Raw genomic sequence first — 17,338 nt, forward strand, 5'->3', positions numbered from 1 at the left:
GGAAGGGAAGAAGTCAATAAAGAGAATGAGAGTAAGCAGGTAGAATTCAAGGAAGGGGGAATAAGAAAATTGAAAAGAAATGAAAAGACAAAAGAAAAAAATAGAAAAGAAAAAACATTTTAAAAAAATTAAAAAATTAAAATTAAAATTAAAAAAAATACAAAAAAATTTAAAAAAAAAGAAATTTTAAAAACAACAACAAAAAATGAAAATGAAAAAAAAACCCAAATTAAAAAAAAATTAATAAATGCAGTCTTAGAGTTTGATTAACTTCTCTTCCAGGAGGTGGAGCTGTGCCCACCGGGCCAAGCTTCTCCTCTCGATATGCGGAAACCAATCACTGTGCAGCAGCTCCTCCTCCCAGACTGGGCGGGTCTCCAATCCTGAGTGCCTAGGGCCTTCTCTTGTGTCTAGTCACTTCCCCACTTTTCCTCAAGCCAGGGCCTGCTCACCAGTGACGCTCACCACAATACTGGCTACACGCCAGGTTTGCTGCTCCCGGGAGCCCTGTTTTCATGAACGACTGGGCACACTCTCCCTGTTTGCCATTCCCTTAGACCCTAAGTTTGTAGAGCTTGGGGCTGAGAACGCTCAGCGAAATTTGCTTGCCCTCCGGTAGCCACGCCTCCGGTAGCTGGTGCAAGAGACCTCAGTTGTCAGCACTGGTGGGAGCAGTAGCTGGGAGTTCCGCGCCGCAGGTCCCGCGCCACTCCTGATTCCCTCGGTCTGGCTATCGTGCTCACGGGAGAGCTGGGAGGGGCCCTTAAGGTTTCCCCGCTGTGTGGAGAGGGAAGGCTAGGGGGTTACACACCTGTTGCCGCTGGTTTCAATGAAGTTATCTCCTCCGCCGCATTCTGGTGATGTCAGTTCTCTGCCATGGTGGTATCCCACGCAAATGGCCACAGTTCATTTCCCTTTGCCGGGTGAGCAATGCAATGGGTGGCTCTCCCAAGCCCCATTTCAATCCTGTGGCCACTGCCTATGAAGGCTCGGTTGGCATTTACCTCCGTAGGTGCCGAAGGGCCGACCAGTTGTTTCAGCGGGATTGTTTAGTGCTGAGTCACAGCAGTTTGTCTGCGAGAAGCAGGTGAACGGGAGCTTGAATTCAGCCGATCCGGGCTCTGTGTGTGTTCTGAGAGGCCCAGACTGTTCGCCCCAGATCCATGTCAGCTCAGCATTCCTTTTTTTTTTTTCATTTCTTTTGAGAAGATTCCTAGAAGTGAAATAGCTGGACCATATAATATATTTATGTTTAACTTTTTTTTTCCTTTTCTTTTTTTTTTAGTTGTAGATGGACACAATACCTTTATTTTATTTTAATTATTTATTTTTATGCAGTGCAGAAGATCAAACCCAGTGCCTCACACATGCTAGGCAAGCACTCTACCACTGAGCCACCACCCCAGCCCTATTTGTGTTTAACTTTTTAAGCTGCCAAACTATTTTCCAAAATGGTTGTATCATTTTACATTTCCACGTGAATGTATAAGAATTCCAGTTTCTCCACATCCTCAACAACACTTTGTTATTGTCTATGTTTTATTACCGTCATTCTAATAAATGTAGTAGTATATAATTATGATTTTCATTTGCATTTTCCCAATGACTGATGATGTTAAGAATCATTTCATGTACTTAGCCATTCATCTATCTTATTTGGTAAAATGTCTTTTTAAACCTTTTTTTTTTTGCCATGCTGGGGATGGAACTTTGGGCCTTACGCATGCTAGGCCAGTGCTCTACCACTGAGCTACACCCCTATCCCCAAATCATCTTTTAAATCAAGTTACTTGTCTTCTCATAAATTGTAAGAGTTCTTTATGTAATTCTGGGTACAAGTCCTTTGTCAAACAAGTGGTTTTCAAATATTTTCTCCCAGTCTGTGATTTATCTGTTTTCCCAGTATTTTGAAGCATAAATTTTAAAAATTTTGATGAAATCTAATTTATCAATTTTTTTCTTCTATGGATTGTACTGTAGGTGTGTTATGTAATAGTTCTTGGTTTCTTCAAGATCATGAAGATTTTTTTCCTGTTCTAAAATTTTGTCAACTGCTTTTAGTTTTGAAAGAGACAGTTCACTTAACTTCCTAACGTTAAGTTCATTTTAACACAACTTAGTGTCTCTACTGTCTACAAATTACTATTAATCTCATCTTTTTAAATCACCTAGAGCCCAGTTTCATGTAAGTCCATCTTTCTAAAGGCAGATATATAACTAGTTTGTTGAATAACTGGTCACAGGAGAAGGAAACTTCTTCATTTCTTATGTCCCCACCTCCCCCTTTTCAAGTGAAACCTTCTGTTGCCAAACCTAAGGGGAGGATATTTCCTTTTTACTACTATGTCTACAATTAACATCACTTGCCAGCAAATTATACATAAGCTATAGCCTTCCAGTCTGAACAGCTCAACATGAAGCAAGCATGTCCTTTCAATTTTCTTTTTTTATTATTATTTTTTTTAGTTGTAGATGGACACAATAGCTTTATTCTATTTTATTTATTTTTATGTGCTGAGGATTGAACCCAGTGCCTCACATATGCCAGACAAGTGCTCTACCACTGAGCCACAACCCTAGTCCCCTTTCAGATTTCATTTTAACATCCACAAAGCTCATGTCATAGTCTTACTCTGGTTTTTTTTCTAACAGCCCTCTGGATTTTTACTAAAATAGGTACCCAGAAATAAGAATTTTGTGACTGGTGTCATCTTTTCTTTAAGGCAGCCTATCTATCTAAATTATAAGTTCCATAAAATCAAGGCCTATGTCCAGTACAATTTTATTTCTCTCACTGTTCTTGGCATAGTGCTGAGTGGTTAGTAAATGCTCAATAAATATTTTTTTATTATATCTATATAATAAAGGCCAAGTGTCATATATTTAGATTTAATAGTGACATAATGTGATTTGTATCCCACTGTTTTGCTAAGTCATCAAATGATAGCCACTCAATTCATATTGTTCTTTCTGTTCTCAAATAATTCTCAGCATAAGTAGACTAGTCTGGGACTATAGTATTTAATGTTTCGAAAAAAAATAGCTAGCAAGCATTAGAGGTTGTTTTTCAGAGTGAGAAATATTTTCTCTACAGTGTCCTTTCTGTTTTAGGGATTTTTTGCGGGGATAGGAGGTATTGGGAATTGAACCTAGAGGTACTTAACCACTGAATCACATCCCCCTTTTTATTTTTATTTTGAGACAGGATGTTGCTTAGTTGCTTAGAGCCTCACTAAATTACTAAAGCTGGTCTCAAACTTGTGATCCTCCTACCTCAACCTCCTGGGTTTCTGGGATTACAGGCATACATGAGCACACCTGGTAAGTTATTGTTTAATGGGTAAGGAGTTCCCATTTGGAAAGGTGAACAAAATTCTGGAGATAGATGGTGGTGATGACTGCCCAATAGCATGAATATACTTAATGCCACTAAATTGTACACTTAAAATGGTTTAAGTGGTAACTTCTGCTTATATTAACACGTACACAAGACATGTTAAACCTTTACTTATTATAGTATGGATTTATGTAGGGAATAAGACAGAGACTGATTTATTGAAAGGATTTTTGAAGCTAAAAGGTTAACATAAAATCCCTAAAACAAGGGTGCTGGGGTTGTAGTGCTCTAGCATGTGTGAGCACTTGCCTAGCATGTGTGAGACCCTGGGTTCAATCCCCAACACCACATAAAACTAAATAAACAAAGGTATTGTGTTCATCTACAACTAAAAATATTTTTTTTTTAAAAATCCCTAAAAGAGGCTGGGTGGCATACTCCTGTCATCCCAGTGACTCTGGAGGTTGAGGCAGGAGTATCACAAGTTCAAGGCCAGCCTCAACAATTTAGCAAGGCCCTAAACAACTAAATGAGAACCTGTCTGTCTCAAAAAATATGAAGAGCTGGGGATGTGGTTCAGTGGTCAAACACCTTCGAATCAATTCCTGGTGCCAAAAAAATAAAAACAATAACTCCTCATTCTCTGGTTCCCCAGTCCCCACCATTCTACTTTCTGTCTCTATGAATTTGACTATTCTAGGTACCTCATGTAAATATAACCATGCAGTTTTATCCTTTTGTGACTGGCTTATATTACTTGGCATAATGTCTTCAAGGCCCATCCACATTGTAGCATGTGATACACACACATACATGCTGCATTTTGTTTATCCATTTATTATCAGTGGACATTGGGTTGCTTTTCTTTGTGTGCCTGTCTTTTCCTGGAGGGGAAAGGATGATGGTGTATCCATTTATAAAGCAGTGATAATTGTAGACCCTGAGCTTCTAATCTAGTGGTCTAATATAGCATCCAAAAAAACAATGAGGGCTGGGGTTGTGGCTCAGTGGTAGAGCACTTGCCTAGCATGTGTGAGGCACGGGTTCGATTCTCAGCACCACATATAAATAAATGAACAAAATAAAGGTTCATCAACACCATATATATATATATATATATATATATATATTTTTTTTTTTTTTTTTTTTTTTTTTTTTTTTGTGGGAGGGTGGATACTAGGAATTCAACCCAGGGTGCTTTACCACTAAACTACATTCCCAGTGCTTTTTTGAGATAGGGTCTTGCTAAATTGCTTAGGGCCTCACAAGTTGCTGAAGCTGGCCTCAGACTTGAGATCCTTCTGTTCAGCTCCCTTAATTTGCTAGTATTACCGGAATGCACCGCTCTGCCTGGCTGTGTCTTTTTCATTTGTTTGTTTTCATGTTTGTTTTTGCAATGCTGGGGATTGAACCCAGGGCCTTGAGTGTGCTAGGCACATGCTCTATCGATGAGCTACAACTCCCCACACAAGTTTTATGTTTAAGGAATTTGCCTGTTTTATCTAAGTTATTGAATTCATTCACATAAAATGTTCATTATATTTCATTATTATTTCTTTGTTGGTAGAATCTGAAGTCCTCCCTTTCACCCTACCTTCAGTAAATTATCTTTTCTTTTTTTGGCATGTTTGCATGTGAGTGTGTGCGTGCACACACACACTGGAGGCTGACTTTCAGGCCTAACACATCCAGGGCAAGCACCATACCACTGAGCTCCATCCCCAGCCTGAGGTTTAGCACTTTTATTATTCTTTTCAGAAAAAAACAGTTTTTGACTTTGTTGATTTTTCTCTATGGTTTCTTGTCTATTTGGTTAATTTCTGTTCATATCTTTGTTATTTCCTTCCTTCTACTTCTTTTCAGCATGAATTACTTTGTTTTCCTTTTTCTAGCTGTTTAAGATAGAACCTTAATCTACCTTTTCTAAGATAAGCTTTAAAAGTATAAATTTCCCTCCCTCCTAAACACTGTTTTATCTACATCCCATAAACTTTGATGTATTTATATTTTTATCATCCTGTTTAAAATATCTTCTGATTTTCCTTGTAATTTCTCTGGTATACACATGGATTATTTAAAGGTATGTTAACTTCCAAATATTTGGGTATTTTTCCCCTAGATACCTCCTAATTTAATTTCATTGTGGTCAGAAAACACATTCTGTAAAATTTCTTTTCCTTAAGGTTTATTGAGATTTGTTTAATGGCTCAATAGATGGTAAGTTGTTTTGTTTTGTTTAATATTTTTTAATATTGACAGACCTTTATTTTATTCATTTATTTATATGCGGTGCTGAGAATTGAACCCAGTGCCTCACACATGTGTGAGGCAAGCACTCTATCACTGAGCCATAACCCCAGCCCCATTGTTTTGTTTTTGATGAATGTTTTATTTACATTGGAAAAGATGTGTATTCTGAAGTTTGAAGTAAAATGTTACAAAAATGTCACTTAGATCAAGGTAGTTGATAGTGTATTTATGTCTTCTGTGTTTTTATTGTCTTTTTTTTTTCTTATCTAGTGGCTATTATCATTTCATGGGAGAAGAGTGTTAAAAATTTCCATGTACAATATATGGGTTTATCTGTTTGTCCATTTAAATGATGTCAGTCTTAATTTTGAACTCTGGTATTAAGTATATACATACTGAGGATTTGTTATGCTTTCTGATGAATTGACTCTGTTATTAGTATGAATGTCCTCCCTTTATCTTTTATAACGTACCTGTTGAAGTCTGTTTTGTCTGACATATTAGCATAGTTTCCTTAAGTGCAGGTTGTTTGCATAGTCTGTATTTTTCTATTTAATTTCAGCCTATCTATCTTTGAAGTACATATCTTCTAGATGGCATATAGTTGGGTCTAATGGCCTTTAGCACTTAATATTTTAGTGGTTTCTCCAGAAATTACAATATAACTTTTTGTGGTTTACTTAGAGTTAATATTGGTACCACTCCAAGTAAAATATAAGAACCCTACAGTCTAACAGTTCTACATATCACCACTCTGTCTTTTATGCTGTAGTTGTCATCTATATTTTTTATTTGTTTATTTATTTATTTGTAGATGGACACAATACCTTTGTTTTTTTATTTTTATTTTATTTTTATGTAGTGCGGAGGATCGAACCCAGTGTCTCATCTGTGCCAGGCAAGAGCTCTACCACTGAGCCACAACCCCAGACCCTGTCATTTATATTTTATCTGTGTATATTATAATCTCTAACACAATGTGAGGGCTTTTACTTTCAATAATTGTATTTTTTAAGAAATTAAGAGAAAAGACTGTTTTTAATATTTACCCACATATTTACCATTTTAGTGCTTTTCATTTATGAAATATTCAGATTTTTAATCTGTTCTAAAGAAAGTCTGAAGAATTTTGTCACTTTTGGCAGTGCAGGTCTATTAGCAATAATAAGTTCTCTTCATTTTTGGTTTAATCTGAAAATGTCTTTATTTCACTTTGGGGTACTAAGTAAATATTTTTAAATCTCTCCAAAGCACTAACAGGTTTTTTAAGCACAGTCTTGCATTTTTAAGTGATTTTCTTAAGATTTTTCTGATAGAAGATCATGGCTCTAACTTATTGTGAAATCTAAAAGAAGTCCAGTGTGCAACTCGCTGGGTGCCGTGTCGCATGCCTGTAATCCCAGTGGCTGGGGAGGCTGAGGCAGGATGTTCTCAAGTTCAAAGCCAGCCTCAGCAAAAGCAAGACACCAAGCAACTCAATGAGACTCTGTCTCTAAATAAAATACAAAATAAGGCTGGGGATATGGCTCAGTGGCCAAGTGCTCCTGAATTCAATCCCTGGTACTCCCACTTCCTTCCCCGCCCACCCCCCAGAAAAAAAAGAAGTCCAACTTGCAAAAGCAGTATAGAATGATGGTTGTTAGGGGTTTCAGGGGTAAGGTAAATGGGGAGACACTGGTCAAAGTGTACAAAATTTTAGTGATGCAGGATGAATTAATTCTAGAGAGCTAATGTATAGCATTATGACTATAATTAGTAATATTGTATTATATACTTGGAGTTTGCTAAGAGTTGACCTTAAGTGTTCCTTACCATACATGTACACAAAAAGATAACCATCTAAAGTGATGGAAATGTTAGTTAGCTTGATCACCTAGCATATGCGAGGCCCTGGGTTCAATCCTTAACACCACATAGAAATAAATAGATAAAGTAAAGGTATTGTGTCAAACTATAACTAAAAAAAATAAATATTAAAAAAAAAATGTTGGAACTGGGGATGTAGCTCAGTCGTACGGTGCTTGCCTAGAATGCCTAAAACCCTGAGTTCAATCCCCAGTACTGCATAAAATCAAAATTATATTGTATACCTTAAATAAATATGATTTTTATTTATTATATCAATGAAGCTAGAAAAATTAAGATCATTCCATCCTCAATATAATTTTACTTTGTGCTTTCTAACCTGGATGACTTTTATCTCATTTTATTAATTCACTAGATTTTTAAAATAGCATTTGTTTAAAATAATATCTTCTCTGATCGTTGTAAAATCTTTTAGGGGGAAAAAGTGTAAATGTGTAGATTAGGGGGGAGGCATTACTAGGTTATTTCTCCAGAATAGCCTGGTTATTTTGCTCTGTTTCACAAAACAGGATTAGACAGCATCTTCAAATCCAAAAATTTAAGAATTGAACTCTTCCATTACTGTAAAAATAGAATTAATAAGCTTCTTTTTATTTTTTTATACTTTTTTTTTTTTTGGAAGAGCTCAACTAAAGCTAATTGCAGTACTTTAAAGAACAACCATATAGGATGAATCAGTATTTGTGTTAAAATTATAGGGTGTACAAAATAGAATGATTCAGGGTAGTAGTAGCAAAGAGAAATGCAACCTAGTGATTAAAAAAAGGAAAAGTGTTTCTGAGTTAGGCCATTTACTGAAATGTTTAGTTTCCTTATACTCCTTATAAATTCTGTGCCTCATTATCTGTATTAACGGAGGCAGTGGTACAAATTGCACTGACATGCAAAAGTACGTTTGGCTGTGACATGTATGATGTTTTGCCATTTTCTTTGACTTCTTGGTTTCATCTAACGGGGATTCCCTGTGTGTGTGTAACAATAGATATCTAGGAGAAGTTGGTTTAGAGCCATGCTAAGTAACAAGGAGAATCTACGTGTATTTTTTTCCTAGGACTGCTATGACAGATGGCCACAAACTCAATCATTTACCTTTTTTTTTTTTTTTTGCAGTGTTGAACCCAGGGCGTCACACATATTAGGCAGGTGCCTACCACTGAGCTACATTCCCAGCAGCAAACTCAGTGATTTAAAACAACACAAATTTGTTTTCTTACAGTTCACAGTTTTAAAGGCAGGAAATCTGAAATTAAGATGTATCAGGGCCACACTCCCTCCAAAGGCTGTAGGAAAGCATCCTTCCTTGTCTCTTCCAATTTCTTCTGGCTCTAGATGTTACTTAACTTGTAGCTGCATATCTCTAAACTCTGTCTCTCTTCATGGTTCCCCTCTTCCTCCTCAAATGTCCTTCTTCTGTGTGTCTTATAAGGACACTTGTCACTGGATTTAGAGCCCAGCTGGGTAATCCAGGATGATCTCATCTCCAAATCCTTAATTATTTCTGCAAAGATGCTATTTTCAATCAAAGTCATATCCACAGGTTGCAGGGGCTCAAATGCACGGGCAGCTGAACTTAAGGTCGCTTGTGTGAATTTGCAGGGACACCAAATAAAATATAGAAATAGCTTCAGGACGGCTTCTCTGCTCTTGGCCTCAGGCTCCCCAAAAGGGAGAGCAAGAGAAAGTCACGAGAGGCTAGCAAGAGTGAGTGAGCACATTCAGAAGTGGGCTTTTATTGGGGGACCCTTATTCTTAGAAAGTTCTATCCAAAAAATGCCAGAAGAGGCAAGGTTACAAGGGACAGGTGAGTGTAACTCAACCCCAGGGGTGACACCTACATCTGAAGAAGACCCTCCTCTTATCTGAGCTGGGCAACGCCCAAGTCACCATGAAATGTAGTGATTGGAAGCCTCCTGCTTCAGGACTGGAAGGCGTGGGTCATTCAGAGTGGCTCCCCACAGTCATTTTACCTGAATTCAAGTCTTGGCTCCATCATTTACAGTCAGGTAGCTTTGGCATTTTCTGAATTTAGTTTCTATGTTTTTAAAATAAGGATAAAAATACCTACCTCTTAAAGTTGTTGTGAGAATAAATCTATTTAAAGGACTTAACCTTGGCCTGTCAGGCAGTGAACATTTAATAGAAGTCAGCTATTTCCATGTAAGTTGATAATTAAACAAAACTAAGATGGCTCATCCAGTTATTCAGCCAGTGACTGTGCTCGGCACAGGGTTCTGCCCTGGAGAAACTCACAGTCTAATGGGGGAAAAGAGAGAAAAGTATACGAGCAGCTTCAGGTTGGTGTGGTTAGTACTGACTGGCCATAAGAAGATCTTGAAACTGAAAAGTGGAGCCCTGACACATGCCGGGGTAGGAAAGAGTAAGGCAGGGGTGGAGACGGGAGTACTTTTTATCTGGCTTCTGCTCTCGGTCTGGTTACTCTCAGCTGTCTTCATTTTTCCCAAAAGTTAAGACCTTTAAAAATTGCCACCTCCTTGAGGCTCTGGCACTGTCCCTTCCTTGGCTAGTTTAGAGCTTACAAACCAGTCTTTGGACCTAAGTTAGCACAGAATTTCCCAAATGGCATTATCAAGAATACTGTATACTGCAGTGTGTTAATGGTTCTGTAGGTTTTAAAAGAAAGGTGTTCCACGATTCAAATAAGTTTGGAAACTGCCAGAGTTATACAAAATTTCTTCCTGTAGCACTACTCCCACCAGCTTTAAATATGTATTATCAATCTCCAAAAGAAGGCTATAGTTTCCAAACTTGATTTGCTCTAAAATATTTTTAACACTTTACAGAGTTAATGTTCCTCTAAACAATGAGAGATCCAGACAGGTAGCAGCTGCATATTTGCCATAATGGAGCATGATTCAGTTCCTAAATTTGGAAATTTCAGTAAGGCAGTTTCTTAGTTCTGCATGGCCCCTGTGATAATGGTGTCTTAGTTAAGAAAAAATTGTCCTTGGTGAATTCTAACCTCTTCAGAAAAGAACCTTTCTCCATGAAATATTGTGTTTTCAGTGTAGGTCATCTCTTTTGTTTAGCACTCAAGAGGAACCAATTCTATTGCTCATTCGTACACATACTAGGTGTAAATTAGATATATTACCTCTCACAGGCTGTCTGAATTATTTGTCTGTTCAAGAAGGTAATGGGAAATTGAACACAACTCCTTCCCCAACAGCTTCCTATGATGAAGTAGTTAAAAATTATTTGAGCTGGATCTCAAGAGTGAGCTTATGGCCTGTAAATCTGAGTATTCCTATTTCTGCCAAGAAAGTAAAAGTTTTCCAGGTACAGTAATGTTCTAGTGTAAAGCATCCCAGATTGTCATAGATTTGATAAACTTGTGGGTCTAGTTTTGTCCCCTGTGTACTTTGAACTAAATAAAACAAACTTGATTTGCTCTAAAATCCATGCATTTGCTGTCCATGCCCCAGCACAGTTCTGCTTAGATTGGAATTTGTAGTTTATAACTTGGCTGTCCTTACATTCTATATGCACAGTTTACCTTGTTGTCTGACAAGCCAAAAGAATAAGCAGTAAAAGGATGTTCTCTGCAACCCCAAAGTTTGGTTTTTTGTTTGTTTGGTTGGTTGGTTTTGAGTTTCAGTCTCACTATTAAATGATTACAGTTCTTTTCTCTCTTAGGTGATTTGGATCATATGGATGACTTCTAAGAACCTTTGTGGCTTTCAAATTCTTTTAGTCATAAAATTTAATGAGTACAGTCTTTTTCCCCTAGTGCTGGGAGTCTAACCCAGGGCCTCATACATGCTAGGCAAGGGCTCTACTTCTGAACTACAGCCCCAGTCCTAAAGTAAAAGCCTCCACTCTTTTGGCATATAGGTCCCTACAGGTTGTTGGAAGAGTCAGAAAATTACTGATAAGAGTAAGTAATTTTGAGCACATGAAGAAATCATACAATCTGAACATCTATCTTTAACAGAGAAGCTGACACCCCTCCCAAGCACTAAGCATTCTATAACATTCCCCTTTAGAGGCCATTGCACATCTGGAACACTAGTAACTATCATTTTAAAGCAGCTTTCATGTACCAGGCACGATGCTAAGCACTTTACGTATGGTATCTCTCTTAATCCTCAAAACCTGAAAGGTTGGTGGTATTATCCCTATTTAAGTAGTAGAGCCAGGATTCAAGCTGGCTTAATTAAAGCTTAATCCCAAAGTGTGTATATTTCCCAAGCCATCATGTAGACTTACAGTACGCTCCAAGATTTTGTTGGAGTTTGAAAATCTTTGCTGAAGCGCAATCCAGGAGGCAGTGCAATTCAGCATTTTGAACTGCACTTCTCAGTATCCTAGAGAAGAAAGGCTCTAAGCTGTTTCTCCCCAGTTGCCCTGGACTATGAGTTGATCATCCTTAGGGTAAGAAGGGAATGTTTTGGAGACAGTGCCCTTCTCCTGCGTCTGGAATATGAAGTTTTCCCTTGCGGCTATTTGGGAGCATGTTCTCCAGCTCAGACAGCCTCTAGCATCTTAAGTGACAGACCTTTGGAGTGGTCTAATCTAGCTCCATAATTCATGTGGGAATGTCCTAATAGCCACATTTGTGTTCTTAACCTTTCTAATCTCAATACTTTCCACAGAGAAACCAAAACACAAAAGCCTAAAGTCACTTAAATGAAGTCATGCTTCAGGGAAAGTTGGTGCCACAATATCCTTTAAAAGAAATGTGTATGCTAAGCTGTTCGTTTCTGAACATCAAAATACAGGGTACAGAAGCAGATGTCTCAGTTTCTAATGATCCAGGTGTTCTTCACCATCTCCACTCAGCTGTATGTTGGGAGCTCGTTTCACTTAGACACTGCTCTGGAATCTAGCATTTATTAAGAGTTAACCAGAAATTGTGCTAAGCATAATTTTTCATTTTTTGTTGATGCATATTAACTCTACAGAATGGTATAATGGTTTCCCTACCCTGATGGTCTCCCTTCTGGTTTTATGAGATCCCTTTTTTTTTTCCTTTTTTCTCTCTAGCTTCTACATATGACACTTGTCTTTCTGAGTCTGGCTTATTTCACTTAACATGAAGCTCTCTTTCCAGTTCCATCCATTTACCTGAAAATGACATTATTTCATTATTCTTTATAACTGAATAAAACTTCATTTTGTATATATGCCCTATTTTCTTTATTCATTCTTCTGTTGATGGACACCTAGGCTGATTCCATAACTTGACTGCTATGAATTAATTATGCTGCTATAAACATGGCAATGCATGTATCTCTAAAAGTGTGCTGTTATTAATTCTTTTGGATAAATTCTAAGTAGTAGTATAGCTGGATCATATAGTAGTTCCATTTTTTGTATTTTGAGGTACTTCCCTACTGATTTCCATAGTGGCTGTACTAACTTACCTTTTCACCAATAGTTCATAAGTTTATTTTTCCCCACATCCTCACTAACACTTATTGTTATTTATGATTCCCATTCTGACTGGAATAAGATGGACTTTCAGTGCAGTTGTAAATGGATAGAATGCCTTTATTTTGTTTTTTTCTTTTTAAAAAATTATTCTAATTTGTTGTATACGACAGCAGAATGCATTACAATTCATATTACACATATAAAGCTCAATTTTTTGTATCTCTGGTTGTACACAAAGTAGAGTCACACCATTCCTGCCTTCGTACATGTACTTAGGGTAATGATGTCCATCTCACTCTACCATCTTTCCTACCCCCATACTCCCTCCCTCCCCCTCCCTCCCCTTTGCCCTATCTAGAGTTCATCTATTCTTCCCATGCTCCACCCTACAACCCCATTATGAATCAGCATCCTTATATCAGAGAAAACATTTGGCATTTGGTTTTTTGGGATTGGCTTACTTCACTTAGCATTATATTCTCCAACTCCATCCATTTACCTGCAAATGCCATGATTTTATTCTCTTTTAATGCTGACTAATATTCCATTATGTTTATATACCACGTTTTCTTTATCCATTCATATACTGAAGGGCATCTAGGTTGGTTCCACAGTTTAGCTGTTATGAATTGTGCTGCTGTAAACATTGATGTGGCTGTGTCCCATTAGTATACTGTTTTTAAGTCCTTTGAATATAGACCGAGGAGTGGGATAGCTGGGTCAAATGGTGGTTAATTCCCAGTTTTCCAAGGAATCTTCTTACTGCTTTCCATGTTGACTGCACCAATTTGCAGTCCCACCAGCAATCTATGAATGCATCTTTTCCCCCCATATCCTCACCAACACTTATTGTTGTTTGTATTCATAATAGCTGCCATTCTGACTGAAGTGAGATGAAATCTTAAAGTAGTTTTGATTTGCATTTCTCTAATTGCTAAAGATGTTGAACATTTTTCCATATATTTGTTTATTGATTGTGTATCTTCTGAGAAGTATCTGTTCAGTTCCTTGGCCCATTTATTGATTGGATTATTTGTGGGGTTTTTGGCATTAACATTTTTGAGTTCTTTATATATCCTAGAGATTAGTCCTCCATCTAATGTGTGTGTGGTAAAAATTTGCTTCCAAAATGTAGGCTCTCTGTTCACCTCACTGATTGTTTCTTTTGCTGAGTAGAAACTTTTTAATTTGAATGCATCCCATTTATTAATTCTTGATTGTAATTCTTGAGTTATAGGAGTCTTATTAAGGAAGTAGGGGCCTAATCCAACATGATGGAGATATGGGCCTACTTTTTCCTTCTATTAGGCCCAGTGTCTCTGGTTTAATTCCTAGGTCCTTGATCCACTTTGAGTTGAGTTTTATGCATGGTGAGAGATAGAGGTTTAATTTCATTTTGTTGCATATGGATTTCTAGTTTTCCTAGCACCTTTTGTTGAAGAGGCTATCTTTTCTCCAATGTGTGTTTTTGGTGCCTTTGTCTAACATAACTGTAATTATGTGGGTTTGTTCTCTGTGTCCTCTATTCTGTGCCATTGGTCTACAAGTCTATTTTGGTGCCAATACCATGCTGTTTTTGTTACTATTACTCTGTAGTATAGTTTAAGGTCTGGTATATAGTCTGCTTCACTCTTCTTGCTAAGGATTGCTTTAGCTATTCTAGATCTCTTATTTTCCCAGATGGATTTCATGACTGCTTTTTCTATTTCTATGAGAAATGTCATTGGGATTTTGATAGGAATTGCATTAAATCTGGATGTGCTTTTGGTAGTATGGTCATTTTGACAATATTAATTCTGCCTATCCAAGAACAAAGGCAGATCTTTCCATCTTCTAAGGTCTTCTTTAATTTCTTTCTTTGGATTCTGTAGTTTTCATTGTAGAGGTCTTTTGTTGTTGTTGTTAGGTTGATTCCCTATGTTGTTTTGTTTGTTTGTTTGGTTGGTTGGTTGGTTGGTTTTGTTCAAGATATTGTAAATAGGGTAGTTTTCCTCATTTCCCTTTCAGAGAATTTGTCACTGATAACACAGAAATGCCTTTGATTTGTGGGTGTTATTTTATATCCTACTACATTGCTGAATTCATTTATGAGTTCTAGAAGTTTTCTGGTGGGATTTTTTGGGTCCTGTAGGCATAGAATCATATCGTGGGCAAATAACGATAATTTCTTATTTTCCTATCCATATCCCTTTAATTTTTTTCATCTGTCTAATTGCTCTGGCTAGTGTTTCAAGAGGTAAAAGTGGTAAAAAGAGGGCATCCCTGTCTTGTTCCAGTTTTTAGAGGGAGTGCTTTCAGTTTTTCTCCATTTAGAATGATGTTGGCCTTGGGCTTAGCATAGATAACTTTTACAATGCTGATATGTTCCTGTTATCCCTAATTTTTCTAGTGTTTTGAACATAAAGAGGTGTTGTATTTTGTCAAATGCTTTTTCTGCATCTCTTGAGATAATCATATGATTTTTATCTTTAAGTCTACTGATGTGATGAATTACATTTATTGATTTCCATGTGTTAAACCAACCTTGCATCCCTGGGATGAACCCCACTTGATCGTGGTGTAATATCACAACAGATACTACAGAAATACAGAAGATAATCAGAAATTATTTTGAGAGTTTGTACTCCAATAAAATAGAAAATATCTAAGACATCAACAAATTTCTAGAGTCATATGATTTGCTCAAATTGAATCACGATGATATGCACAATTTAAACAGATCAGTTTCAAGCAGTGAAATAGAAGATGCTATCAGGAAGCCTACCAACCAAGAAAAGCCCTGTTGATACACAGCTGAGTTCTACAAGACCTTTAAAAAAGAACTAATACCAATACTCTCCAAAATTATTTCATGAAATAGAAAAAGAGGAAGCACTTTCTAACTCATTCTAAGAGGCCAATATCACCCTAATTCTAAACAGGCAAAGACACATCAAAAAAAGAAAACTTCAGACCAATATCTCTAATGAACAGAAATCAAAAATCCTCAATAAAATTCTGGCAAATTGTTTATTTTTTTTGTGATGCTAAGGATTGAACCCAGTGCCTCACACATGCTAGGCAAGCACTAAACTACAGCCTTAGCCCTTCAATTTATTTATTTGTTTGTTTGTGGTACTGGGGATTGAACCCAGGGCCTTGTGCATGCAGGGCAAACACTCTTTACAACTGAGCTATATCCCCAGCCCTCAATATACTTTTATTTTTCATTTCCCTAATGGTAAAAATGTTGGACCTTTTTTTATATAATTCTTGGCTATTTGTATTTCTATCAAGAAGTATCATTTAGTTTATTTAGGTTTTTTGTTTGTTTTTGATGTTGAGGATCTGTTTGGTTCTTTGTTTGTTTGTTTTGGTGAGGGGCGGGATTACTGGGGATTGAACCCAAAGGTGCTTTACTACTGAGTTACATCCCCAGCTCTTTTTCAGTTTTTGAGACAGGGTCTTGCTAAGTTGCTGAGCATCTCAATAAGTTGCCCAGGCTAGCCTCAAACTTGTGATCCTCCTGCCTCAACCTCCTAAATTGCTAGAATTACAAGCATGTGCCACTAAGTTTTAATTTAATTCCTAGGTCTTTGATCCATTTTTGAGTTGACTTTTGTGCAGGGTGAAAGATAAGAGATCTAGTTTCATAATCTTCTACATATAGATATCTAGTTCTCCCAGCACCATTTCTTTTCTCCTACATATGTTTTTGACACCTTTCTCAAAAATGGTGTCTGTGTATGTTTACCTCTGTGTCTTCTATTCTATTCTATTGGTCTTTGTGTCTGCTTTTATGCCAGTACTATAGCTCTGTAGCATCATTTAAAATTGGGTTTTATGATACCTTCAGCATTGGTTGTTTTGTTTTGTTTTTGTTGATCAGAATTGCTTTGGCTATTCTGGGTCTTTTGTTCTTCCATATAAATTTTTTTCTCATTCGGTAAAGAATGTCACTGGTATTTTGATGGGGATTGCTTTGAAGCTATAGATCCCTTTTGGTAAAATGGCCATTGCAACAGTATTAATTCTGCCTACCCATAAACTTGGGAGATGCTAAGCATAAATTTTGGCTTTACACTCAAACCTGAGGTTGAATCCATGCTACTTACTAGTGACCTTGGACAAATCCCTGAAGGTCTCAAAGCCTCCAGTTTTTGTTCTTTAGAATGGTGATGTTACAAATACTTGTTTCAGAGCTGTTGGGAAAAATTAAGAAATAATACTACACAAAAATGTTAGATTGATATTGTAACTATACCCAGCCACCTATACTGGTTTTCAAACTCTAGGTGCTTTATTCTGCCTACTTATATGACAACTTAACAAAAACTTACTTAAAAAAAAAAAAAAAGTGGCTGAGCCAGGTGGCACACGCCTATAATCCTAGTGGTTCAGGCAGGAGGATCACAAGTTTAAGGCCAGCCTCGGCAACTTAGTGAGGTCCTGAGCAACTTAGCAAGACCTTTTTTTTTTTTTTTTTTTTTTTTTTTTTTTTTTTTTTTTTTT

At 37.1% G+C, this 17,338-nt stretch overlaps 1 protein-coding gene across 1 annotated transcript in view; it reads left to right on the forward strand.

The window, feature by feature from the left end:
• Micu1 (mitochondrial calcium uptake 1) overlaps window positions 1–17,338 on the forward strand; it is a 186,426-nt gene that overhangs the window by 155,556 nt on the left and 13,532 nt on the right. The window contains exon 11 of the mRNA XM_048808814.1: window positions 9,625–9,830. Coding sequence (XP_048664771.1) covers window positions 9,625–9,830 — 206 coding nt within the window. The remainder of the gene's footprint in view (window positions 1–9,624; window positions 9,831–17,338) is intronic.

The sequence above is a fragment of the Marmota marmota genome, unplaced genomic scaffold (assembly GCF_001458135.2).
Source record: "Marmota marmota marmota unplaced genomic scaffold, marMar, whole genome shotgun sequence".
In the NCBI taxonomy this organism is placed as follows: domain Eukaryota; kingdom Metazoa; phylum Chordata; class Mammalia; order Rodentia; family Sciuridae; genus Marmota; species Marmota marmota.